Genomic DNA, 27,617 nt, shown 5'->3' with positions numbered 1-27,617 from the left:
AAGGACGTTGTTGTCCTGGCACCATGTCCTCAAGTTTTTAATCTTTTGTAGGTTGTTGGAGATCAGGTCCACTATAGCAGTGTCAACAGCAAACTTAACGATGGTAGTGGAGTTGGAAGTGGCCACATGGTCATAGGTGGTGTCAAGATTTTCTGGAAATTTTACTTAAGCTAGAGCATTGTAACAGCTGCATGGACATATTGTATTGTAGCTGTAGCAGTACAATGGGGCAATATATTAATCACCAAAGTATTACATAGTACAAAGTAAGTAACCACGCTTGAAGGCTTGTATTGATGAATAAGTAGTTTATTATGGGAATAAATAACAAATATGGGTTATTATTGAATAAATAGAATTTCAGTTATTTAAAACAATGGGAGCATCCAGGGTGATCTGGTGAGGTTGAAGGATGTACGGGAGAGGCTGGAGAGTAATGGGAGTAGTGGGAGATGGTGGACTCGGGTGAGCCAGCAAAAAAACAGCATATTTTAGTGCCAAAACCCAGGACCTTGACAAGCCGGCAAAAGGCCCAACAACCTGAACTGGGGCCGCAGGTGTACTGGGCTATGGGGGCCAGCCACAACAACAAAAAAAGATCAGCAGACACCTGTTTAAGGCTGTTTTATAATTGTATCTGTGGCCTGGAAGGTTAGAAGCAGCCACGGGTAAGGTGTGGGTGGCTGGCCTTGAGTGAAGAATGCAAGAGGGTTGTGAGGAGAGAGGAATTTGATGAGAATTGCAATAATTAAGCTCTTACCTGTAGGTTGGCGGAGCTTGTGTGAGAGTGTGTAAGTATGTGAAAGGAAGTCTTTTGGATACCACTATTCATAGTATAAAGAGCATGACCAGATGTCATGAGGTACTCTGTTAATAGGTCTGAACAGGTGTTTTAAGAATCTGGTAAAGAAAATTCCTGAGGGTACTGCTGGTGAGTGGGCTAGATAACCCCACTGGCCTGGACTGCACTGGCAGCTGGAAAAGATTTACACGGTTGTCTATAGATACTGCTGTTCTGTGTAGAACAGGTCTGCATGGTGGGGACGTGAAGAGGGCCCCTGAGCTGATGGGATATTCAGTCTTAGGAGTAGGAACTCCTCTCCTTTTGTGTAACTTGGGGTAAATGATTAAAATGTGTTAAATGGTTAAATTAAATTAAAGTTGTACCTACTGAAGTGATTTTGATAGTTGGTACATTACTGAAAGAGTTTGAGTTAGAAATATGAAGAGTAGTGTGGTTGTTGGTTTATGTGGTGAGGATGTAGTGAAAGCGTGGTAAGTAATGTGGTAGTATGTAATGTAATGTTTATGTATAGTGGAAGGAAGGAACTTTTATTGAAAATAAGAAGCATGTGTGGGTTTGTTGTGGCTACTTGCTGTTGGGGCTGTGTGTGTGTGGGAGGGAAACCTAGGTCTGGGATGTTATGATACTCAAGGTCAGGAAGCATGTTCCCAAATATGTTATGATCGTTAGTGTGTAAGAGTGCATGAATTGTGTACAATTTTGTATTTGCAGAAGTAGTGCACTTGTGAGTGCAGTTTCTTTTTTTAAAGGCTAAAAATGAAGAAATATTAGGAACTTGGAGAGACAGGAAATTTCATAAAAGGTTATAGAGGATGAGGAAGATTTCAGTTACTCTGATAATAAAGTTAATTCTATGTACAATTCTGGGAAGTCATGTAAATTAGGATAGGAGGACCCTGGGGGCTTAACTTGGAAATAATGGGAAATTACTGGGGCCTATGCCAATTAAAATAAGGAGGATTTTTAGGGGACTTTTGCACTCAACTGCACTGTGCCTGATGCTTCATGTTTGTCTTATTGCTGAGGATGTTTTCTGTCTGTTTCATATTTGGTAATTGTTAGGGCCTGAGCACCGAAGGAGCAAGGCCAGAGGCCTTGCACCGTAGGTGCGGAAGCCCTATTGTTTTCGTTAGAATTTGTTTTATTTATTTTTATTTTTTTTCAACCTTATAATAGATAGATCATTGCTATGATCTATTTCATTACACCCACACTGTCCCTTTTGTCCTTATATAGTTTAGAAGGAAAGTCAGTTTTCGTTTTGCCATCAGTGGACTTCGCTGTGATCACTTTCAGTACATCCAAATTGTCACTCTTGTCCTTTTGGTATTTCCCCTTTTAATGCATGTACCCACTGTGTCTGGGGCACCTGGGTGGCGATGGCACCGTTTAGTGATGGCCCATAGTGCGAGGGCCCGTCATTGCTGCTTGCAGCTATATTGTTTATTAGCCTACCTAATGTTTACAAGTAAATAGTAGATATTAGGTAATTGGAGAAGATCCTAGACCACCCTGTGATGTGTCCACTTGGAGGGGGACTCTGAGTTCTGACAGTGTACAGTGAATACGGCGGGGGCTCAGAAAACAACCCTGGGGGGCTCCAGTGTGGAAAGTGAGGGAGGTGCTTAAAGACAAACATAAGAAAACACATTTAGAGTTTGCCAAACAAAATGTGGCTGACTCTCCAAGAACATGGAAGAAGGTTCTCTGGTCAGATGAGACTAAAATTGGACTTTTTGGCCATCAAGGAAAACACCGTGTGGCACAAACCCAACACTTCCCATTACCATGAGAACACCATCCCTACAGTGAAACATGGTGGCGGCAGCATCATTCTGTGGAAATGCTTTTCTTCAGCAGGGACCGGAAAACTGGTCAGTACTAAAGGAGAAATATGGCACTAGATACAGGGTAGTTTTTGAAGAACACCTGTTTGTATGCCCAAGGTTTGAGACTAGAATGGAGGTTTACCTTCCAGCAGGACAATGATCCTAAACATAATACTAAAGCTACACTGGAGTGGTTTAAAAAGAAACATGGCCTAATCAAAGCCCAGACCCCAATCCAATTGAGAATCTTTGGCATGACTTGGTACACCAACGCAACCCAACTGACTAGAAGGAGCTTTGCCTGAAAGATTCAGCAAAAATCCCAGTACCTAGATGTTCGGGACTTGGTGGCTCAGTGGCAATGCCCTTAACCCCACTTGCTCCAGAGGTGCTCCTGTGCTCTAACCCCAGCTTGATAATAAGCTTGGATATGTGAAAACCCTTTAATTCAGTTCAATTTTATTTGTATAGTGCCTTTTACAATAGACATTGTCTCAGAGCAGCTTTACAAAAGAAGAGAAAGGAGAGGGGGGGAAAACTAAATAACTAAAAATAAAAATAAATTATTAAACTATTTTATCCCTATTTTATTTAATTTCTAATGAGCAAGCCTGTGGCAACGGTGGCAAGGAAAAACTGCCCTGAGATGAAATGAGGAAGAAACCTTGAGAGGAACCAGGCTCACAAGGGAACCCATCCTCATTTGGGTGACACTGGACAGTAAATAATTTAACTGTAATTAATTAATGTCCTTTTTTACAACAGCAATCAAGGGCCCATGAGGAACTATTAGGTCAGTGTAGTTTCTGAGTTCATTATAGGCACTAATTCCTTGCTGGAAGAGACCCGAGGCAGTTAAACATTAAAAGAATGTTGACTATGCAGAAATGGCATGATAGAGGCCCCCAGGCAGATATGCTGATAAATAGGGGGAAGGAAAAAACTATTTATTTTAATAGAACAGATACAAATACCATCACTTCTTTACATAGTAAGGTTTTAGAGTGCACGGCTTAGGGTACAGGGTTCTCCTGTTAACACACCATGGTTCCTGGGTCGACTGAGTACATTTGGACAAGGATCAAGAAGAAGGTGTTTGAGTCTTCTGAGTAGTAGGAACAGGAGTCTGTGTAGAAACATCCGTCTTAATAGCAGAAGGGTTAGTGAGCAGCCCACATTCTTTCAGTTCCTTAGTGTAGAGAATAAAGATCCCTGCAAGAGGTTCAGGAATAGGAGTATCAGCCTTGTCCAGAAACTGCTTGACCAGGAATGAAACATCAGCTGAATGAAACATCACCTAGGGTCCAGGAGTGTGCATGCATAAGATAACAAGGTATCTGGAAAAGTACACGAAATAACAAGAGGGTCCAAAGGTACACAACATATAGAAGGAACTCCTATGAGTAATGTTAACTACTAGAAGAATGGTGAGAGTCATTGTTAAACAAGAGGCCCTGAAATGGTGAGAATTCACTCATCTATGTTGGAAAAAAATTAAAAGTAAAAAGCAGAATATGGGGCAAGTTATACACTTCACTGAATGATGTAGGAAAGAACAGGCAAGTGAAAAATAATTATGAATATGATGGAAAACAATGGACAACTGGAGATAATGGGTAAATTCCATAAACTGAATACATGATTGGTTGAAAGCAAAGTGGGAAAACATGGGAGGGTGGGAAAGGGTTAAAAAGTGGAAAACATGCTTGAATATGTATAAAAACACTATAATCAGCAGGATTTGGTGCAAGTAGCATTCTCAGGACACTTGCTCTCCTGGTACCAGCTAGTTTTATTTGCTGTCATGCTTTTGATTGATATTTGATTTTATTTAAGATATTATTGCTTTATTTGTAGTCAGATTGTGTGAGCTAACCTGGGCCAATGTAGGGTGAAGAAATGTTCCTAGATTACTATTAATCACTATCGATATGAGTACACAATTTGTGGTTATATTTTTATGGTTAAAATTTATTTAAATATTCTAAAGCACACAGTGTACTCAAACAGGTGGAGGACGCGATGTCTAAAGCCCCTCAGAGGTTTCTCCAGGCTGTATATAATCTGGGAATTTTTAACTCTAGCCTCAGTAGCATATTGAAGGAGTCTGAATTGGCCTCTTTGAGCTGGTATGTGCACAATGATGGCTCTAAACTGGCTCTAACTATGCAACTGTTATAAATGTGATAATCTTTAAAGGCCACTGTTGGGCCCTTGAGCAAGGCCCTTAACCCTCTCTGCTCTAGGGGCGCTGTATCATAGCTGACCCTGCGCTCTGACCCCAACCTCCAAGGATGGGATATGCGAAGAAAGGAATTTCACTGTGCTGTAATGTATATGTGACAAATAAAGGCTAATGAGCCTTACATGTGAATTTGAATGTAAAAATTGGCTTTATCCTTATTGAAATACACTATATTGCCAAAAGTATTCGCTCACCCATCCAAATAATCAGAATCAGGTGTTCCAATCACTTCCATGGCCACAGGTGTATAAAATCAAGCACCTAGGCATGCAGACTGTTTTTACAAACATTTGTGAAAGAATGGGTCGCTCTCAGGAGCTCAGTGAATTCCAGCGTGGAACTGTGATAGGATGCCACCTGTGCAACAAATCCAGTCGTGAAATTTCCTCGCTCCTAAATATTCCACAGTCAGCTGTCAGCTGTATTATAAGAACGTGGAAGTGTTTGGGAACGACAGCAACTCAGCCACGAAGTGGTAGGCCACGTAAACTGACGGAGCGGGGTCAGCGGATGCTGAGGCGCATAGTGCAAAGAGGTCGCCAACTTTCTGCAGAGTCAATCGCTACAGACCTCCAAACTTCATGTGGCCTTCAGATTAGCTCAAGAACAGTGCGCAGAGAGCTTCATGGAATGGGTTTCCATGGCCGAGCAGCTGCATCCAAGCCATACATCACCAAGTGCAATGCAAAGCGTCGGATGCAGTGGTGTAAAGCACGCCGCCACTGGACTCTAGAGCAGCGGAGACGCGTTCTCTGGAGTGACGAATCACACTTCTCCATCTGGCAATCTGATGGACGAGTCTGGGTTTGGCGGTTGCCAGGAGAATGGTACTTGTCTGAGTGCATTGTGCCAAGTGTAAAGTTTGGTGGAGGGGGGATTATGGTGTGGGGTTGTTTTTCAGGAGCTGGGCTTGGCCCCTTAGTTCCAGTGAAAGGAACTCTGAATGCTTCAGCATACCAAGACATTTTGGACAATTCCATGCTCCCAACTTTGTGGGAACAGTTTGGAGCTGGCCCCTTCCTCTTCCAACATGACTGTGCACCAGTGCACAAAGCAAGGTCCATAAAGACATGGATGACAGAGTCTGGTGTGGATGAACTTGACTGGCCTGCACAGAGTCCTGACCTCAACCCGATAGAACACCTTTGGGATGAATTAGAGCGGAGACTGAGAGCCAGGCCTTCTCGTCCAACATCAGTGTGTGACCTCACAAATGCGCTTCTGGAAGAATGGTCAAAAATTCCCATAAACACATTCGTAAACCTTGTGGACAGTCTTCCTAGAAGAGTTGAAGCTGTTATAGCTGCAAAGGGTGGACCGACATCATATTGAACCCTATGGATTAGGAATGGGATGTCACTTAAGTTCATATGCGAGTCAAGGCAGGTGAGCGAATACTTTTGGCAATATAGTGTATATTACTGTCTCGCTTCACACAAGAACTAAGGTTTCTGAAAAGATTAACCAAATGAGAAAAAATAAAAAATACAAAGTATATATATATATTTTTCAAATGTCCTTGTTAATTGGAATGGAATAAATATTTTTTTTCAAATGTAATATTTTTTTACATATATTCAAAATATTAAATTTCATTGACCATTGATCATTTGATATTGTTTTGTCTGACAAATATGGACAATTTAATACGCAATTAAGATTTTTTTCTGTATATACCAGCCAGGCATAACATTATGACCACCTGCCTAATATTGTGTTGGTCCCCCCTTTTGCTGCCGAAACAGCCCTGACCCATCATGCACTGTGTATTCTGACACCCTTCAATCAGAACCAGCATTAACAACCTCAGCAATTTGACCAGCAGTAGCTTGTCTGTTGGATCGGATCACACAGGCCAGCCTTCTCTCGCCACGTGCATCAATGAGCCTTGGGGGTCTTGATGAGATCACCGTGTAGTCGAAATGTACAATAGCGAGATGCATGGCCTTGTAAAACATGCACTCTTCAGACTGTATAGAATACTTATCTTGATGGTTAACATGATCAGAATTAGATTTGAGTACTATGTCGGAGAAAATTTTATACCTAGATTTAAATTAGCAATACTCTGCCTAAACGTAGTGTTTACCTATCAAAATTATTTAGCTATTGATTAGCAGCTGGCTTTGATTAATGCCAATTTGTAATAATCATGTATAACCTTTATAATAATCATGCAGAACCATTAATATTAGTGTACTAGTGTAGTAACCACGCTGAGAATGGAAATCTCAGGGCCCAGAATAGGCACCAAGGTGAGAGACAGTGTGGGCGGTAAGTTAGGTTATGGGGACATAACAGTAGTAGGCTGTTAGGGCATCGTGACCTGGTCTATGGTAATCAACAGCATTGGAACATCAGTAACAAATAGCAATGAAGCACGGAGGATGTGAAACAGTATAATGGTAAGGCTTACTTAAAAATAGAAGCGCATCTAACATGGATAAATGTCAAAAATGACAGAGAAAAGGTCAGGGTACTTACATCTCGTTGTGGAAGGCAGCGCGTGAGGTCAAGATGATCTGTGGAAGGCAGCGCGTGAGGTCAAGATGATCTGTGGAAGGCAGCGCGTGAGGTCAAGATGATCTGTGGAAGGCAGCGCGTGAGGTCAAGATGATCCGTGTGAGCAACTTGAAAGGTTGTGGTCAAATAAAGTTGATAAGGAAGAGGGCGCTTATAAGTAGGCACTATTTTTCTTAAAAATTTCCAAAATAGTCTAAAAATAAGGGGAACTGGTGCCTAAAGAAACCTGTTTCTTCTCATCTGCTGACTGAGATTTCAAAAGTTCTCAAAGTTTTTTGAGTTCATTGGGTAAGATCATGGAAAGCTTAGAGAAATGGACACAAACTAAAATTCCACCCGGTGATATGCCCACTTGGAGGGGGCTCTGAGTTCCGACAATTACTAAGTGTGTACTCCATCAGGTCTATTCAAGTACGTCCTAAATCATTAAGGCCTAAAAACTACCAAGAATTACAAACTACTGCCAGAATTTTGTAAGATTAAGAATAGACTTGCATGTGTCTGAAACATAAATGGTGACCTACTATGTTATTTTTGTTTGCAGTGCATATGAATAATAATTAAAAAGTCACCATTTACAGATAAAATATTATTTAAAAAAGAGCTTTCACAATTATAAGATAAGAGAGTGGTGAATTAATTGTGTTGGGAGGTTGTGGGAATGAGCATTTGTAAAATAACACCCAACATAGATATAGGTAATTATTTAGCAGAGACTGTGTTTGAGACAGTGCTGGAAGGGCTGTAGTCAGTAGGACTATCTGCAGTGCTGTAATCAGACTCGGATGAAGAGTCCTCAGGTAAACTCAGAACAGTGGGGTTGACAGGTGAGTCACAATGAGTGAGGGGTGTATGAAGAAAATCTGGAAAATTGGAAGGTCTGCCTGGAAAAAATCCAGCCATTGTTAATACAAAAGAATGGTTTGCGTGACATCAACGCAATCTGGCAGCCAAGGAGAGTGGACTGGAATGTGCTTGTGTAAACAAATATTACCATGCTAGTCAGTTGGGCACTAGATGCCATTGAGTAAACATGTGTATTGTGTGCCCATCACATTCAAAATGACTGAGCAAATGGAGCAATAATGTTGTTGCTCGTTTGGCTGCTCCCTGTTTGGGGTCGCCTTTTTACTCCGGATACCCTTCCTTATGCAACCCTCCCATTTAACTTGGGCTTGGGACCGGCACTTTGAGTTAGCTCTTCAGTGGCTGGGTTAGCTCTCTGCCCAGGAATCGAACCCGGGCCGTGGCAATTAGAGTGCAGAATCCTATCGCTGGACCACCAGGAAGCCTGACAAGTAGAGCAATGAATCTGCATAAAATTTTGTGCTAAGCATTCGGTTATTATCACAACAATGTGCCCACCCATGCATCACGTCTCTTGCAGAGGTTTTTTTTTGGGGTGAAACATCAAATCACCCAGGTGACTCAGACCCCTTACCGCCCAGATTTGGCACCCTGCAACTTCTGGATTTTCCCACTTTTGAAAGGGAAGAGATTTTAGAATGTCTGAGACTCAGGAAAATACAGTAAGGCAGCTGATGGTGATTCCAACAAAGGATTTTGCAGAGTGTTTTGAAAAGTGGAAGAGATGCTGGGAGAGGTGTGTGAGGTACCAAGGTGCCTACTTTGAAGGGGACTGAGGTTCCATTGTCCTATGTACAATGTTTCTTGTATCTTCTTCAATAATTGTCTTTATTTTTCATGTAACAAGGCCGGATACTTTCCAGACAGAACTCTTATAGTTCGTTGCAGTTTGAGTTAAAGCTTGAGCTACAGAAACAGCTGGTAGGATCTGGTCGAATGAAAAAGGGGGAACCTCCAGAGGAATAGGACATGGTACAGATCAGTTCCAGTAGGGTCATTAGGTCAACAGCCAAATGAGCCAGCTGGTAATAAAGTATGAATATTATATAGAAAATAATCAAGACACAACATAGTGTATGTACAACCCATAATAGTACTGAGCATAAAAAGCCACTGACTGACGATCGAACTCCAAAGAATAAACAGAGATTAAACACGCTTTAGCAAATACACTTAGACATGATAAAGGTCATCCAAAATGGTGATTTCCCAGGGAATGTTCACTTAGTCTGCAGAGAGAATGCTGAGTGGAGTCCTGGGGGATGTGTTTATATACCAGAAAGAGCATGAACAAAATAAGGAGAATCATTAAGCTGTTAACTCGAAAGTAAGGGGAATTCAAAAACCCAAAGACAGAACATAAGGGGAATTTTAAATGGAAAAATATTGTATTTGTTCAAGTGTTTATTGACTTGAGTAGAGTGAAAAACATTTACATTTAACCCCTTTGTCTTTGAAAGTATTTATTTTTAATTTAAGAGATTTTTTACATCAATTGACTCGACTTTTTGTTTGCATAATAAAAGTCTACCTTTTGACATAAAGACCTCAAGCCTCTGAGAAGTTATTTCCATGACAACCTCTGATGCTGTATATTCACAGTGTGTACTTTGTGGGCTATAAATCTCTGTAGAATGTATTTTTTCCTACTGTTCAGTGACTAAAGCTAATACTGTGCTCTTTCTCCTTTTTAGCTTGCAAACTGTGAAATAAGGTTTTGCAGCTGCTGAAATAAATCACACTGGATTCTGATCTGAGCAAGATGAAACCCTTTCAGCTCATCTGTCAGGTCAGTTGATCTTCTGGTACAAACCACACACTGGGCAAACACGGGGAATCCAGGCCCACAGGAGCAATATTGGAGGATTTTTTTCCCCAGGATTTTTCCAATTTGGGCTTTTAATAACCCTTCCTCCTAGGCTTTGAATAAGCTTTGCATAAGAAAATAACAATCTTGGTGATGCTTTGGCTGTCCATGGCATGATGTCGGAAGAGAAAAATTGACTGCTCGTAGGGTTTGAGAGGAAAATACTCTCTTATTAGTTACATCAACACTAGTTAGTGATTTCCTGAGAGTGTATTATGCTGTTTTATATCCACTGTCCAGCATGTGATTTGCAGGATATTCAAAAAATGAAAGATTTTAAGGGAAATTTGTTGATAAGAAGTTACAAAATGTTGGTTCAAAACGTTTAACTGATTACCGAATGCAAGAGAATATACACTGACCAGGCATCACATTATGACCACCTGCCTAATACTGTGGTGGTCCCACTTTTGCTGCCAAAACAGCCCTGACCCATCATGCACTGTGTATTCTGACACCTTTCTCTCAGAACCAGCATTAACTTCTTCGGCAATTTGACCAACAGAAATTGCTCATATGTTGAATCGGCTCACACGGGTCAGCCTTCAGTCCCCACGTGCATCAGTGAGCCTTGGCCGCACATGACCGCCGATCGCCGGGTCACTACTATTCCTTCCTTGGACCACTTTTGATAGATACTGACCACTGCAGACTGGGAACACCCCACAAGAGCTGCAGTTTTAGAGATGCTCTGATCCAGTGTTCTAGCCATCACAATTTAGCCCTTTGTTAAACTCGCTCGAATCCTTACACTTGCCCATTTTTCCTGCTTCTAACACATCAACTTTGAGGACAAAATGTTCACTTGCTGCCTAATATATCCCACCCACTAACAGGTGCCATGATGAGGAGATAATCAGTGTTCACTTCACCTCTCACTGCTCATAATGTTATGCCTGATCGGTGTATATCTAAAGTGATCTCTAACCCTCTTTTAAACGGACTCCTTGTTCATCAGACACACTTTTGGAACATGATGCAATTTTAACCGTCTGCTGATGGAAACGAATCTGAAATTTTGTAAAAACTTAAGTGCTTGTCTAAACTGATCTTATTGGAGTCAAAAAGCCATTCTGCATTAGCAGAAAAGAACTCAGTGTGATGATGTGTGTGGTGTAAACCTCTGCAGTGTGTATATACATGCCTAAAACTAACACTGAGCACATCCAAGGAAAGATGGCCCATATGAGCATAAATGTTTTCTCAAAAGATCCTTGGGCCAAGTTCCTTTGTAGTGTTTGCTATAAACCTTATGGAACAATTTAATTAATAAATAATAAATCAATGTGTATTTACTAATACAAGCTATGATGACATATCAATACTGTATATGATTAATCAAGATCACATTATGTTCATGAACCTAACCAAGTGTTATTCTATGCCTGTGTTAGTCGATTTAGTCAGGGCTTGTTTGTGGCGAGATGCGAAAAGAAAGTAGCCGTAACAAAAAACAATGGGCTTGTGGTAAGGTTAGGGAGTACTGCTAGTGTGTATCAGGTCTAGTCAGGAATGCTCTTGATCAGCATGGCTTAAAAACAACCATGCCAGAATACTGGAAGAATACGAGTGACCTCGCATGTGTCTGAAACATAAAAGGTGGTTTTGATGCTTGCTATTTGTTTCTGCTTAAAGTACAAAAGATTAAGAATCAGTCTTTTTAAACAGAAGATATTATTGTGGTGGAAGGTCAAGGTGAGACTAAAAGAAAGCAAGAAACAAAGAAAGAAAAAAGAAATAAAATAGTCAAATTGTTTTAATTTAAGAAAATCAAATATCACTTTTTGTCTGTTTAAATTAAAACGCCCTTTTCATCAGAAAGCTTGCAGAGAGGAGAGGTCTTTAATGCAGCAGATTGTGGCATTTTAAAAATGAAAAATAAAAGATAACTAAATAAAATTGAAATAATCACAGTAAATATAGCACACACAAAAACTGTATAATATCCACCCTCAAAAAAGGATACCTACAGGAAAGAATATATTATTTATTTATATATTATTATTATTTATATTATTATTTAGTTTTCATAAGTAATTACATGTATAAGTAATTAGAATTGTGTGGATTTGCATGTCACTTAGCCAAAGCTCCATATACTTTTTTCCCTTTTTTTTCTCTTCTATTTTAGAAATTTATTTTTATTTAGATGTTTCAGAAATTTGTCTATTGCTTTTTTATATCTGTTTTTTTTCTGTACAGAACTGCAATATGCAGTATGAAAGTCTTAAGGACTTTAAAGCCCATGTCCGGAGTTACAAGCATAAGCAGGTATGTTCATGATTCATTACACCATTTTAAATGCACTACATTCAGAGTGTAATAGCCTACTGTTAGCAATCATTTACAGCTCTGGAAAAAAAAAATAAGAGACCACTACCCAATCTCCAGATTTGAACCCTATTGAAAACCTCTGGAATGTCATCAAGAGGAAGATGGATGGTCACAAACCATCAAGCAAAGCTGAGCTGTTTGCTTTTTTGCAAGAAGAGTGGTATAAAGTTCCCCAACAGCAATGTGAAAACCTGGTGGAGATCATGGAGCCAAGATGCATGCAAATCGGGGTTATTCCACCAAATACTGATTTCTTAATGTTATTTAGCCAAAGTATTAACACAAATTGTTTACAAATTATTTGCATTTTGTTTTATTTGAGTTATTAAAGCTCTGCAAATACTGCATGATCTTGGGTTATTTTCATGTGTTATTTCCTTTAAATATTTACTCTAAATAACAATAGTTATATTTTGAATTTAGGAGAAATATTGTCAGCATTTCACAAAAAATAAAACAAAACTGTTCATCTCACCAATACATGAACCTGTAAGAAATAAACATAAGAAACTGATTCTTTTGCAGTGGACTCTTATTTTTTTCCAGAGCTGTATGTGTTCACAAGTTGCTCACTATTAACACATCAAAGTATTCACTCAGACTTAACCCAAAAATGAACTGGAATGTTACTAACTTGAACAAAATTTGTTTCTTTGCTTGTGTCCACAGGAAGTGACAAAACTTTTTGGGACAGGTAATTTGTAGTCCTTAATAGTCCTTATTACATTTTTGGGTGTTGAGTTTGATTGCATGTAGAATGAGTTGACTCACATGGGTAGGATATGATTCTTTGATAACATTGGATATAATGATTTGGTCAACTTAATTACACACACACACACACACAAACACACAATACTTACCAAAAACTTTACTAGGAACACTTGTACATACACGCATTCATGCAGATATATAATTGGCCGATTGTGAGGCAGTAGTGCAATGCATACAGTATAATCATGCAGATACGGTCCAGGTAATGTACACATCAACCATCAGAATTTTAACTGTGGCATGAATAGAGTTTAATATGAATAATTGATTAAGAAAAAACAGAATAAGTAAAAAATTCTGAAGACAGAAATGACCTCTTGATGTGAGAGTTCAACAGAGAATGGCCGGGATGGTTAGAGAGCTTGGATAAACACTCTGTACAACTGTGGTAAGCAGAAAATCATCTCGGAGTGCACCTTGAACCGGATGGGTTACAATTGCAGAAGACTACATCTAGCTGCAATTACACGTCTGGACATGAACCGGAAGTTGTGGATGCTATGGGCCCAGGCTCTCCAAAACTGTACAGTTGAACTTGCCTCTGCTATTGATAGACTGTCATGATGGCATCTAGTTTGAACTGTAGTTCTCTCCAGTAATTCTGCTGACTGGATCAAATTTGACTAGTGAATCTAAAAATAGTTTGAGGAAGGAATAGTAGCAATTTGATTATGGAGATCATTGTACTTCTATTTTCTTTTCTTTCCTAATTATCTCTCTTGTTTTTGTAGCTCTACATAAGGGACCAGGTAAGATTTGACCTTATACTGTGTATAGTGTATGAAATATTTTGTATGCATAAGTGTTAATTTCTCTTATCAGTATTACTAATGTTGTCTTTTCATGTATATTCATTTTATATATTTGTCCCACAGTTTACTTTCCCATCCTTGTTTTCCTGGATTACTTGAAAAACCCAAACCAGACTCCTCCACTCATTGGTGAGTGACGTTGCTTGTGTGTCTTTTGTGTATTTTTCAGTTGTTTATTTGCTAATATAAAATGCTTTGTAGGTTTCGACATGGTGACGATGTTTATTACTCCTGAAAAAATTGGTGCCTTTTACCTGTGCCATGTATGTGAGGAGCAGTTAAGCTCAAATTATGTTGTACCACATCTGTGCTCTGTTGAACATTACTTCAATTACTTGGTGAGTGCCTGCTGTCATAATCAATCTAGATGCCATTTGCTTTAAGTCAGAAAGTCTGAGGCATTATTTTCTTTGTGGTTCAGGCCAACACTAATCCAGAGTTGCTGCGTTTTGCTTGGCTGAATGACTCCTTTTCTTATCTGCAATCCAGTGCTATAAAAGAGTACACCACCAATGGTTGTGGCGCCCTACGGGTAAAAAAAACAAAACAACTTTACATACAAAAAGAAATACGTATTTTCTGTTGTTCTCTACTTGTGAAGATTCATCACTGTGTCTTGTGTGTGTTTATGTGCATGCAGATGTTCGAGCTGCCAAAGTTGTTGCTGAAGAGGTGTAAAAAAATGCCATATCGTCAGGGTAATTTTGTTTTCTTGCACATCTAGTGTATTTAATATGAATCCTTGTAACACACTTAAATTCCCTTAATCTGTTCGGTCAGAAGGTGTTTATTAATACCCTATCATAGTACAACTTGTAGAGGTAGGAGGTAGAACTCAACACCCTGCTGCATTTGTTCTGACTTGTTAACTTCAGGAGAAAGGAAAGGAAAGTAGTGTTTATAGCTTGTGTTGTAGACAGCTCTCAACATTACATCTAATTATAAAAAGTTCATTCTTGTGTAAATAATCACACCACACTAGCATTGATTATTTTTCAGTTGTGACTCCAAGCTGTGGGAGTATTTTTAACTTGCATGTATTTTGTTTGTGTGGCAAAGATGAGTGGATAACATCTAGTATCAGACACCACCTCTGTTTATTGGTTTAACAGTGTAGGGTGTAAGATGACAAGAGGCACATGATGTTTGGGTTCATTTATGAACTTTTTACAAGCTTTGAGTGACCTGTGTTGTAGCAGTAGTAGTAGTAACAGTCTTTAAGCAGCCTTAGTCTTACAAGCCTTTTTAGAAATGAATAGAGCTCGAACTACTGCATCAACTTTAGCTCAGGCCATCCAGACTGCTCACAGAAGTGCTGGTAACTTGAGAAATCTTGTACTGAGCTTTGAGGAAGTTCACACATCATGTGAATGAGTCTGTTTGACAAAAGCAAACTGGAAAATCCGCAGTTATAGGGATCAGAAACGGTCATTTTTTTATATAAGGTTGACATCGAAGTTTGATTATAATGGGAAATTAAAATGGCAGAAGTTAAATATAATGGTGTCTAGAAAAGGCCCAAACTTCTGAAGAGGGAAACAGGTGGGGTGTTTCAGCTGAAGGGTTTTGGTTTAAGTCATCATGTAAAGATAAGGGAAAAGAATAAAAGGACAATGTTTGAGGTTGTTGGGATGTTCATTAGAGCAGCTCAATTCTTGTAACCAGCACTGATTGTAATCAGTTTTGTATATATATTTATCCAGTCTGCATAACTCGTCTTCTCTAATCATCATTGGATTAATTTTTTCCCACACATGCTGATTTCCAGGAACTGGAACTCATAAAAGGTCGACTCCCTGGCATTTGTCAATGAGTGATCTTATCTAAGACCTTTTTTTCTTCTCTCCTCCCTAGTCATGTCGGTGTTTTCCAAAACAGACAAGCTAACAGAACATATCCAAGGTTAAAGTCCTTTTATTTCACCTATTCTCATATATCGGTGTATTTTTATATATACTTGTAATGTCTTACATTTTGAAATGTCTTGCTTCCCAGCCAGTATACCGCAGAGGAAAACCATTCAGGAATACATTGCAGACCCTGCCAGAACTAATCCATTATTGGGTATGACGTGTTCATGTACAGCACTGGTCAAGGATAACAGATTTATCGCCCTCATGTATTAAAAGGGATGGAATTTTCTGTAACCCGAAAGTTTAAAAAAAATAAAATAAATTTGAAGTGTACAGAGATGAATGGAGCACAATACAATTTTAGGTTGTCTTTATAGCAAAGCAAAAGCAGGTACAAACCATGCAGGTCAGAAAAGATTCAAAAGGTCAGCAGCTACAGTCTAAATTTACATTTTGTTAATACATTCAATACTCACATTACACACATATACAACACGTCCCAGCAAAGTCAATAGCTACTTTAATACATTATACAGATATGTTTAGTGATTTTACTAGTAGCTTCCATCCTATAGTCCTGTACATTCAGTTGTTACTGTTCTGGATTGATGGCATGGGTATTTTTTCTTTTCCCAGGCATAAACCTACTGCTTGAGTACTCTTGTCCAAAGAAAGAGGGACGTTGTGGGTATCTCTGTACTCTGTGCCAGAAGAAATTGTCAGCTGCTCAAATCATCTCCCATTGCATCAGCTTTGATCACATTTACTGGTATCTGGTGAGTGCTTATAGGTGCAAATGAAACTTTTAATTGACTTGGAGAGTTTTTGTTTACAGCCGTTTTTTAATGACACTGACAATTTGTGTTTCTGAGTGTTGTTACTTTCTTTCTTCTAGAAAGCTGCTCACCCGGACACTTTGGACACTCCCAAGAGCAGTTACAGTCACTATTCCTTCAGTTTCAACAAGAAGATTCTTTATCTGGCCAATCGGGCACAGACGCTCTGCCCTCCAACAGAAATAGAGGTGATGCGAATTATAACTTTTATCAAATGTCATTTTGATGTGTCTCAATAATGAAGAATGGATCAAAGAAAGATTTGAGTGTATCTATCTATCTATCTATCTATCTATCTATCTATCTATCTATCTATCTATCTATCTATCTATCTATCTATCTATCTATCTATCTATCTATCTATCTATCTAAAAGCAAATTGTGCTTTTATGTAAACAAGTTTAAATTAGTTACTATTTTTAGTTTAAAAGCTTTATATAATGTTCCTGCCTTGCCTTTATGCATAAAATCATAAAATGTGACCTGATACCCCCCATTATAAAATAAGATAGAATGTATGTAATAGGAGAGACAAGTGGTACACGGTCATGTGAAACGCCCTATGATTATGAAATGAGCTAAACCTCTCTGAACATCGCATAAATGACCTAAAGCGTTGCTATGTACTATAGTGGGTAGTCTTTCACACATTTAGTTAATCAGGTTATGGAGACAAGTTGTGTGACACAGCTGAAATAGAACTCCAACAAAACTCCTATTTCTCTATCTGAAGAATTTCTGAAAATAAAATCAATCGCCTGTAAATATCCTGTCTCCTGAAGCATTATTGTTATATTATGATTGACAATTGGCATAGAAAAGGGCTGGGACTTTGCTGTTCATCCTCTTAATTGAGTATTGTTTACATTCACTCTGTCTCTAGATGATTCCTTACTTGAGCAGAAGACACTATCTTGTGTTGGTGCCTAGTTTGTTTTTCCTTTTGTTCTTTTCTATACACTCAACAATTTACAAGATGTAAAATATAACTCTGGTTTCCTTTGTCCTTATCTATTAGAGTGTCCATCTGGATCTGGAATGCTTTAATGTCATAAACGCCTCAAGCTATGTAAGCGGTAAGACAAAACTGACATTAAGGTCCATAGGTAATGGTTGCAGTCATGATTCTTTACTACACTTTTCATCAGCACAGAAAATTTAAGACACAACAGAACATCCTCTGAAAATAATGCAGTAATTATTGTAAAAATTGGTTGTTTGATTTATTTGTGGCATGCTAGGCTTAGCTGACCGATTAACAAAGCAAGGAAACTGTATTAATGAATATAACTTAGCAAGCTAACTGTGTTAATGAATATAACTTAGTAAGATAACTATTAGCATAATATAACTTAGCAAGCTAACTGTATTAATGAATATAACTTAGCAAGATAACTGTATTAGCATAATATAACTTAGCAAGCTAACTGTATTAATGAATATAACTTAGCAAGTTAACTGTATTAACGTAATATAACTTGGTAAGATAACTGTATTAGCATAATATAACTTGGCAAGCTAACTGTATTATCGTAATATAACTTGGCAAGCTAATTGTATTAATGAATATAACTTAGCAAGACAACTGTATTAAGATAATATAACTTAGCAAGATAACTGTATTAACGTAATATAACTTGGTAAGCTAACTGTATTAGCATAATATAACTTAGCAAGCTAACTGTATTAATGAATATAACTTAGCAAGATAACTGTATTAGCATAATATAACTTAGCAAGCTAACTGTATTAATGAATATAACTTAGCAAGTTAACTGTATTAACATAATATAACTTGGTAAGATAACTGTATTAGCATAATATAACTTGGCAAGCTAACTGTATTATCGTAATATAACTTGGCAAGCTAACTGTATTAATGAATATAACTTAGCAAGACAACTGTATTAAGATAATATAACTTAGCAAGATAACTGTATTAACGTAATATAACTTGGTAAGCTAACTGTATTAGCATAATATAACTTAGCAAGCTAACTGTATTAATGAATATAACTTAGCAATCTAACTGTATTAGAATAATATAACTTGGCAAGCTAACTGTATTAATGAATATAACTTAGCAAGATAACTGTATTAGCATAATATAACTTAGCAAGCTAACTGTATTAATGAATATAACTTAGCAAGATAACTGTATTAGCATAATATAACTTAGCAAGCTAACTGTATTAATGAATATAACTTAGCAAGATAACTGTATTAGCATAATATAACTTAGCAAGCTAACTGTATTAATGAATATAACTTAGCAAGATAACTCTATTAGCATAATATAACTTAGCAAGCTAACTGTATTAATGAATATAACTTAGCAATATAACTGTATTAAGATAATATAACTTAGCAAGCTAACTGTATTAATGAATATAACTTAGCAATATAACTGTATTAAGATAATATAACTTAGCAAGCTAACTGTATTAATGAATATAACTTAGCAAGTTAACTGTATTAACGTAAGAACTGTATTAGCATAATATAACTTGGCAAGCTAACTGTATTAATGAATATAACTTAGCAATATAACTGTATTAAGGTAATATAACTTAGCAAGCTAACTGTATTAATGAATATAACTTAGCAAGACAATTGTATTAAGATAATATAACTTGGCAAGATAACTGTATTAACGTAATATAACTTGGCAAGCTAACTGTATTGAATATAACTTAGCAAGCTACTGTATTAACGTAATATAACTTGGTAAGCTAACTGTATTAGCATAATATAACTTAGCAAGCTAACTGTATTAATGAATATAACTTCGCAAGATAACTGTATTAATGAATATAACTCAGCAAGTTGTATTAGCATTGGCATTGTATTAGCATAATATAACTTGGCAAGCTAACTGTATTAATGAATATAACTTAGCAAGCTAACTGTGTTAACGTAATATAACTTAGCAAGCTAATTGTACTATCGTAATATAACTTGGCAAGCTAACTGTATTAATGAATATAACTTAGCAAGCTAACTGTGTTAACGTAATATAACTTAGCAAGCTAATTGTACTATCGTAATATAACTTGGCAAGCTAACTGTATTAATGAATATAACTTAGCAAGCTAATTGTATTATCGTAATATAACTTGGCAAGCTAACTGTATTAATGAATATAACTTGGCAAGATAACTAAGATAATATAACTTAGCAAGCTAACTGTATAAATGAATATAACTTAGCAAGTTAACTGTATTAAGATAATATAACTTAGCAAGATAACTGTATTAGAATAATATAACTTAGCAAGCTAACTGTATTATTGAATATAACTTAGCAAGACAACTGTATTAAGATAATATAACTTCCACCCAAGCTTTATTGTCTTCTTTTCTTTCCATATTTAATGAGAAGTTGTATATGACTGGATAAAAGGAAGCCATGATTACACATTTCTTTCTTCTGTCAAATAATGGAGTGGGAACATGCTCTTAAGTTGTTTCTGAGGAATCGTTTGCACGTCTGTCAGTTTATCACATTTTAGCTAATTTGCACAGAATTGTCCTTTGCAAGTGTGAAGGCAGGCTCACATGCTAGTGTGAATGTAGCCTAACCTATGACCGAGATACAGTTTTTGAATTAAACAGGTATTCGTGAATACACTAGCAAAAGGAAGTTGTATGGATTCATGAAAGGAAATGAATCCCTGAAAGTAGTTAACTGCAATTGTACCCTTTTTTTTTTTTAGTTGTCATTTAATTGTTTTTGTAAGACTTTTGTTTGCTGTCATCGTCTCTGTATTCTCATATTTTAAGTTGTGGTTATTTGTTTGCTGTAGTGCTGGAAAAGCTGCAGGTTATACGGCGAGAGAGAAACCAGAGTGAACTGAAAGTTAAAATTACACCAGGAGAACGGATCGGTAAGTCCCATTTATTATTTGTCTCACTTGGCTAATCGCTTTTCTTCGAAGATTGATGCATGCTACACCCTCTGCTTGCCGTCCTGCAGTGTTTGCTCCAGAAGAGCATGAGTCATCTGCTAGCACAGCCGGAGACAGCTCAGCACAGCAACAGCAGAAGAAAACACAAATAGGTATAATAACATTCTTATCTACTCCGTACCAACAGAAAGCTACCAACATTTTTGGGTGTTTTAATGTTCGAAGTGTTTGTTTTGGTACACTGTAAGTTCTAGTAAAGCTTCTTATATGAGCATAAAAAGATCCTCCCCCACATAAACTCCTTCTCTACAGCTATCTCTGTTGTTCTCTAAAAAGAAACTCCATGTATCATATCTCATAAATGTGTCAATAAATAATACTTAAAAACAGAGAGAGTGATAACAAAAGGGAAAGAGGAGCTAGTACAAAAACAACACTATCACTTTTGTCCCCAGAAGCTCCTGTCACTCAAACTAGAGGCAATCCAATATGCAGAATTTTGTGTGCAGTAAGTACCAACATATTAGTTAAAAAAAATCTTCTCTACCTAAAACCGAAAAATTCTGGTGCTACTATTTTTAATAGCAGTTTTGTGCATTTGTTCGTAAATGCCACTGGAGAGTTTTCCCCCAGTGGACTTATCTTATTCTCCTGATGTCTGCCGTAGGAATGTGACCTGATGTTGAACTTTATAAAAGACTACAAGAAGCATATAAACGGACCGCAGCACAGACAGGTGGGTTTCCTGTCTCCTGTCTTTATCTTCATGCACACTGGATTACATGTCTGTGGGAGGTTGTCTTTATGTATTTATTTATTTTTTCACTCCACTCCAGTCCTACAGATGTTTTTGACAAATCCGCCTCTTATTTATTTTGCATACTTGCCCTTGGTCATTTTTGATGTACATAATTGGTTGTTTTCTAATATCAACAAATTAGTCATTTAAACCAGGCGACAAAAGCAAGGAACTAACACAGTAACCATGTCCAGCATAATGAAAGTACTGCACCACACTCAATATATAATCATGCTAATTGACATGGCTTTTCTTTGTCTTGCAAGCTTTGTATCTGACCACTCCCATCCATGTGACAGTAAAATTGCCTGCTTCTACTACTTGTTTTTGTTGGGTTCTGTGGGACCCCATCCTGATACACTGGTGATGCTGTCATAACAGTGCCTCACAGTGGTTGTGTCCTTGTACTGATCATAATGAATTAGTAACACTGTGTATTTAAACACAGTATTGTCATGCCTATTAAACATTTTCCTGTTTTCCATGTCTGTCAATACAGAAACTCATGGAGCTTTTTGGACGAGGTAATACGCTCAAAAATGAATTTATGTTAAAAGGACTTGTATCACTTGTTTAAAATGTAATCATTATTTGTAAACTGTGACAAAAGAAAACCCTAATAACAGAAGAAGAGATGCTTCATTAATAAGTATGTGGCTTAGTGGTGCTTCCTTACTAATATTTACTAACTCTTACTTTATCCTGTTTCCCCCTTTCTAGGCCAGTACAATGGTGGGTATTTTTTTATTTGTCTAACTGAAATTCAAAGCAGTAAGTTGCAAAGCCAGTAAAGGCCGAAAACACACAATAATAAAGAAATTATGCAAATATACAAATAGAGTCCTAACAACACAGATCTCACAACTAAAGATGCCCATGTGCCCTTGTTCTTGGTGTGTCTGCTTAGGTACCATCTCTCAGATTAAACTGTACCAGTACATGTGGAACCGCAACTCATCAACTACCCCAGTCATAGGTGAGATGTATGATGCCACATCAGTTTATGAAGAATTTTATTGTCATTATTTGCTATGCTCTAAATCAAACTTACAGTATTGTTTTGTTTTATTTATTATTTAATCAGTGCATTAACTGAAGTCGCTCATGTTTCGATTTTGTATGTTTTTTTTGGGGTTTTTTTTTTTTTTTAAGGCCTGCGATTGCTCACTGTGTTTGTACAGAGGCAAATCCAAGATGTTAATACACCGTTCTACCTGTGCCATGCGTGTGAGCTTAACATCCCTGTCTCCTCCGCATCCATGCACGTTACATCTGAACATCACTGCTTAAATGTCTTTGTAAGGACTTTCTCAAAACAAATTAACCTTACCTGTATGCATGTTACTATGATAAATTCATTTTAGAGAAAATATGACCGCTATCGGTTAATTCAACTCTATTTTGTAATAGTCGTACTCCAAACCGGACCTTGTTTTTCTTGGATGTCGGAATTGGCTCCAGTTGGCAAAAGAAGAAGAACAGAGTCAGGGAAAGCAGAAGATGGTCCTGCAAGTAAGAAATGATGTGTGCTCAGTTCATTGTTGCAGTGCAGTGTGGTTTTAGTTTACAATTCATACTTTGTCTCTCACACATTCAGTCTATTTCTCTTATACCTTTACATTTATGGCATTTGGCAGACACCCTTATCCAAAGCAACGTACGTTTTATACAATTGAGCAATTGAGGGTTAAGGGACTTGCTCAGGGGCCCAGCAGTGGCAGTTTGGTGGACCTGGAATTTGAACTCTCAACCTTCCCATCAGTAGCCCAACACCATAAACACTAAGCTACCAGATCCCCCACATATACCACGTCATACATGAGGCAGCTAGTATAAAAGGTACTAGCAGTGCTAAGCCCTTTGAATTTGTATACAAATGTATCAATACAGTGGATAATCTTTGGCATCCACAGATTATTTGCTTTTAAAACATGTCTTAAAGTAGAAATTATGGATGCTGCTGCATATCTGCCTGTAACTGTGTAATATTGCGTGTAACAGTTTGTTTCACATCATTATTACACCATCAATAAGCCCTAATACTTTCACTGATGGATGTTAATTTTAGCCCTCCCATTTAATATTGCAACAAGCCGTCACTGCTTTTTACTACATACACTTTATAGTTCCATATTTGCAAACCTTCTATCATCAAATCATATTCTTATGCTTGAAGTCTCTTCTATCTACAAGTTTTATCACATTATTAGCAATAGAACAACCACACATTTATTTGTGTGATGTGTTGCAAATACTTTTTGTATTAGGTAAACCTATATGTGTGGAATACAGAGGAGTAAATGATGGATGGATGGATGAGGTGACAGACATTTGCATACATATTCACTCATACTGAATGTAATCCTTAGGTGTGTGAGCTTTCACGTAAGCAGTTTACAAAACTCAGGACCCTGGCATATGAGAAATGTAAGAATTTCAGGTCATTTTGTATTTCGGGGCCATAAAAAGACGTTATGTTTATTTCTAACAAATTCCTCCTTTGTTTTCTAGTCATGGGAATAATTAGGATTCACTTTCCAAAACTGCAAAAATGTGTTCAAGGTTGGTGTGTTTTTACTTGTTTTAACTGGACATTTGGTTATTTGCAACTCTTATTTCTTAGGTTACTTAACTAACCTAAATAGCACCGTGTTTGATTATATGTTCTACAGTTGAGAAGCGAGTGACACTGGAGTCATACTCTAAAAGTTCTGAAAGGAAGTCTCCACTGCTTGGTAAGTACTACTACTCACATTACAGTCGTAGCTAAATAATTTCTCACTGGAGCATAGAAAAACTGTACAGTTACTGGTCACTTTCTTGTATACACCTTGTGGTTTCTAACCACATGGCTGCTACAGTATCAGTGTCACTGCTGTAGCGAGAATGATCCTCCCTGTTGAAAATGCTTGTTCAGCAGAGGTCCAGTGATAGCCCTTTCGCTATTGATAAACAATATAGAGAAGGGATAATGGGATACAGTTTCTAATAATGTATCTTACAAATAGTGTTTAAGTGATTATATTGTGTATGTGGACTCAACATTTACTTTATTACCAGGTCTGCAGTTCGTGGTGAAATATGCTGCAACCCATCATTATTTCAAATGCGGGTATCTGTGCTTGCTGTGTGAAAAGACATTTCCAGAAAGACACGCCATTACCCATGTTTTGAGCTTTTCCCACATATATGCCTATCTTGTGAGTATTTTAAATAAAAATCAACAGATTCTTTACAGATTGAGTCTGTAGGGAACTGCAGGTGTAGTATACTCAACACACCTTGGATGTGTTTTTCCACAGGACCTGGCCCATCCTGGTTCCTTGAGCAAAGAGGATTCTGAGCAGGAGTCTCTTATCTTGGACTTGGCACAGCAGGCAGAGAAAATCACTCCTAATATGACTTTACAGGTGGGAACCTTTTAATTTTTCCTTTGCTGTTTTTATTTATTTTTTTTAAAATATTTTTCTTATTTATTTTTTAAAAAGTTCTACATTTTTCAAGAGTGGGAGCTGGCTAATGTCTTGCTGAACTTTTTAGTGCATTTAGTTCCCTTATTAAAAATATCTTCCCTGTTTGACTAGTAACCTTGAGATAGTAAAACATTTAATATTCTTCTGTTTTGAACATTTATGACTTCGGATGACTTTGTAAGTATTTTTGGCAGCACAACTCAATATCCAGCAGCCTAAAATTTCAAACATCAGAAATAGCCATTCTCCTTTCACAGTCACTGAGACACACATTTGATACATGTTTTTAAAAATGTCTTATCAATATTCATTTTTTAGAAAGTGGACTTGAGCGTTGGAGTGTTTAACGAAATTGAAAAAAACTCCTTTATGTCTGGTGAGTGGTTTCTTCCTGTGAGACAGTTAGTATGACTTTTCTAAAATATCTTTAGATAAATGAAAAAATATTTCGATTTAATTCAATCTTTAGACAAATGCACAGCTTATGTGGATATGGCTATAACTGTAAGTTACTCTAATTTTTTTGCTCTTTTGTAGCTGTCAGTGTGCTGCAAGAGGTTTTTAAAGATAAACGACTGGGAGAACTCAAGCCTTCTGTTGTTCCAGGAGCAAGATTAGGTGTGTGGAGCTGTTTATTTTTGTCTCTATCCTTTGCTAATTGATGGGGTAGAGGTATGCTTACAAATTGTGCATAAAATCAAATCACTGGGCTCCAGTGTTGTGCTACAAAACTATATGGTGGGTACCATGTAAAATGTCCAGTAAGTGTAGCTGTGTGGTGCCAAATAAAGTGATTTACTACTAATCATTATTATTATAACGACTCTAACATTTTGAGGTAAAATTTAATGAACAATGTACTTTATTTAATTGATTTTGTTTCAGATTTTTCATTTATTTTTATTTTATTTATGTTTTAACCAGTCTCCAGTTTTAAGAAGGAGAAAGACTCTTCGAAGTGTGAACTACAAGGGCATACGTCATCAGACCCAGAGAAGCTGAACACTGATGAAACATGCACCGTTACACCCATGCCAAAAACAGAAGAGAATACTAATTCAAAACATCCTGATCCCTTACAAACAGAACATGAAAAGCCTCTGAAAAGCATGTGTATAACCTCAACTCAGATGCAGCCTGCTAAACCATCTAATGATGCAACAACAGATTTGAGCTTGAAATCTTCACAGCCTGCAAAAGAGCAGTCTGAGCCACTGAAATTAAACCAGAAGCCTCTGAATCAAGAAAAACATCTTGACCAAACTGTAAAACATCCTCAGCTTCAAGACTCGAGTATACCTCAACAGCAGAGTACAGAACTGGGACAAAAAACTGCTGTGCAGAAGCCAGTACAGTCTCCAGCTTGCTTGATTCCAGCAGGTCTGCATAATTGCTGTATTAATGTATTTATGTATATATTATCAATCATCAGTGTTTTGTTTCATACTGATAATGATTGTACGTGTCATAACTCTGTATTGACTATTCATTGAGTCTTTCATAAAAAGATATTATGTGCTAATTGTAATGGCACAAATATCATAATCATAGATTAACTTTATTGGTGTTTACTGGTCAATGTTGTCTTAAGTATTCACTCTTTCCTCATAGACTTGATATCTATTTTATATCTACCACAGATCTTCAGACCCAGTTGTCAAGTTGTTCTGAACTCAAGCGCTACCTGAGCAAACCTGACAGACAACCTGTAATAGGTCAGTATTGCAAAGAAAACCGAAGAGGTGACTAAAATAAATGATCAACATTAGGTGTAAGAATGAGGAATTGGTCAAACCTGTTGGATTGGCATTGGGGGGTTTTTTGTTTGTTTTTTTTTTACGATGGTAAGTGGGTAGAATATGTGTTACAGGAAGCTGGTAGGGGAACATAGCAGTTGGATTCAGATACAGCAACTGGGAAACTTCTTAAATGATGCTTCTTAAAAGATATTCAGGCATTAATATTACTTAATATGCAATTTTTTAGCTGCCAAGTTATTCATGTACTAGAAATATGTTCACATATGAACACATTCACATTATGAACTGAAATTCACTCTTTTCACCATTTACCACCTCTGAACATAACATTTTAAGATTATGGTGATTATTTTAAGTGTTTTGTACTTATGTATATGTGCATTTTTATTTTTTTAAGGTTTAAAAACTGTGATTGAGTGTTGCACCGTTGGTCAAAAACCATTCTACATGTGTGTCACATGTGTAGAAAGATATGAGGAGAACGCCATAATAAAGCATCTTTTAAGCCACCAACACAGACTCCAATATCTGGCAAGTCTTACACCACCACACATGGCTAAATATATTTCTCATTAACTTGTTTATCAATCTGTGCTTTTTATGCTTGCTGGCTTGCTTTAGGAATCTATGGGAATCTGTGATCCTGATCCAGGCAAAAGAAAGGTGACCTCCAAATGGTTGCAAGCCCAAGCAGATATGATGGAGAAGACTCAAGGATCTGGAGAGGCAGAGGTATTGCTGTTGCAGAGGAATATTTGAGTCTACATGCAGGACCAATTCTGGGCTCATTTAAGGGAGAGGCTGTTTGTTTTCGCATAAAAATATTTGTTACGTACACTATATTGCCAAAAGTATTCGCTCACCCATCCAAATAATCAGAATCAGGTGTTCCAATCACTTCCATGGCCACAGGTGTATAAAATCAAGCACCTA

At 37.4% G+C, this 27,617-nt stretch overlaps 1 protein-coding gene across 5 annotated transcripts in view; it reads left to right on the top strand.

Moving 5' to 3' along the window:
- Window positions 1–27,617, top strand: part of si:ch211-199g17.2 (uncharacterized) — a 56,370-nt gene that overhangs the window by 7,732 nt on the left and 21,021 nt on the right. For 4 of the 5 annotated variants that reach the window (XM_058377665.1, XM_058377666.1, XM_058377661.1 and 1 more), the window contains 33 exons: window positions 9,964–10,058; window positions 12,339–12,407; window positions 13,140–13,164; window positions 13,976–13,993; window positions 14,120–14,185; window positions 14,258–14,394; window positions 14,478–14,588; window positions 14,697–14,754; window positions 15,911–15,958; window positions 16,052–16,120; window positions 16,546–16,685; window positions 16,805–16,933; window positions 17,764–17,821; window positions 20,551–20,631; window positions 20,721–20,804; window positions 21,108–21,160; window positions 21,320–21,388; window positions 21,951–21,975; window positions 22,172–22,183; window positions 22,359–22,427; window positions 22,604–22,749; window positions 22,862–22,963; window positions 23,821–23,878; window positions 23,963–24,013; window positions 24,124–24,186; window positions 24,512–24,651; window positions 24,754–24,861; window positions 25,243–25,300; window positions 25,462–25,542; window positions 25,849–26,304; window positions 26,565–26,639; window positions 27,082–27,215; window positions 27,306–27,416. In XM_058377665.1, the coding sequence (XP_058233648.1) occupies window positions 10,032–10,058; window positions 12,339–12,407; window positions 13,140–13,164; window positions 13,976–13,993; window positions 14,120–14,185; window positions 14,258–14,394; window positions 14,478–14,588; window positions 14,697–14,754; window positions 15,911–15,958; window positions 16,052–16,120; window positions 16,546–16,685; window positions 16,805–16,933; window positions 17,764–17,821; window positions 20,551–20,631; window positions 20,721–20,804; window positions 21,108–21,160; window positions 21,320–21,388; window positions 21,951–21,975; window positions 22,172–22,183; window positions 22,359–22,427; window positions 22,604–22,749; window positions 22,862–22,963; window positions 23,821–23,878; window positions 23,963–24,013; window positions 24,124–24,186; window positions 24,512–24,651; window positions 24,754–24,861; window positions 25,243–25,300; window positions 25,462–25,542; window positions 25,849–26,304; window positions 26,565–26,639; window positions 27,082–27,215; window positions 27,306–27,416 (2,931 nt within the window). In that variant the 5' untranslated portion in view covers window positions 9,964–10,031. The remainder of the gene's footprint in view (window positions 1–9,963; window positions 10,059–12,338; window positions 12,408–13,139; window positions 13,165–13,975; window positions 13,994–14,119; window positions 14,186–14,257; window positions 14,395–14,477; window positions 14,589–14,696; window positions 14,755–15,910; window positions 15,959–16,051; window positions 16,121–16,545; window positions 16,686–16,804; window positions 16,934–17,763; window positions 17,822–20,550; window positions 20,632–20,720; window positions 20,805–21,107; window positions 21,161–21,319; window positions 21,389–21,950; window positions 21,976–22,171; window positions 22,184–22,358; window positions 22,428–22,603; window positions 22,750–22,861; window positions 22,964–23,820; window positions 23,879–23,962; window positions 24,014–24,123; window positions 24,187–24,511; window positions 24,652–24,753; window positions 24,862–25,242; window positions 25,301–25,461; window positions 25,543–25,848; window positions 26,305–26,564; window positions 26,640–27,081; window positions 27,216–27,305; window positions 27,417–27,617) is intronic. The other variant, XM_058377664.1, reaches the window with a different exon arrangement.

The sequence above is a fragment of the Hemibagrus wyckioides genome, linkage group LG24 (assembly GCF_019097595.1).
Source record: "Hemibagrus wyckioides isolate EC202008001 linkage group LG24, SWU_Hwy_1.0, whole genome shotgun sequence".
Taxonomy (NCBI): Eukaryota; Metazoa; Chordata; class Actinopteri; order Siluriformes; family Bagridae; genus Hemibagrus; species Hemibagrus wyckioides.
This window is presented reverse-complemented; position numbering and strand designations above follow the sequence as displayed.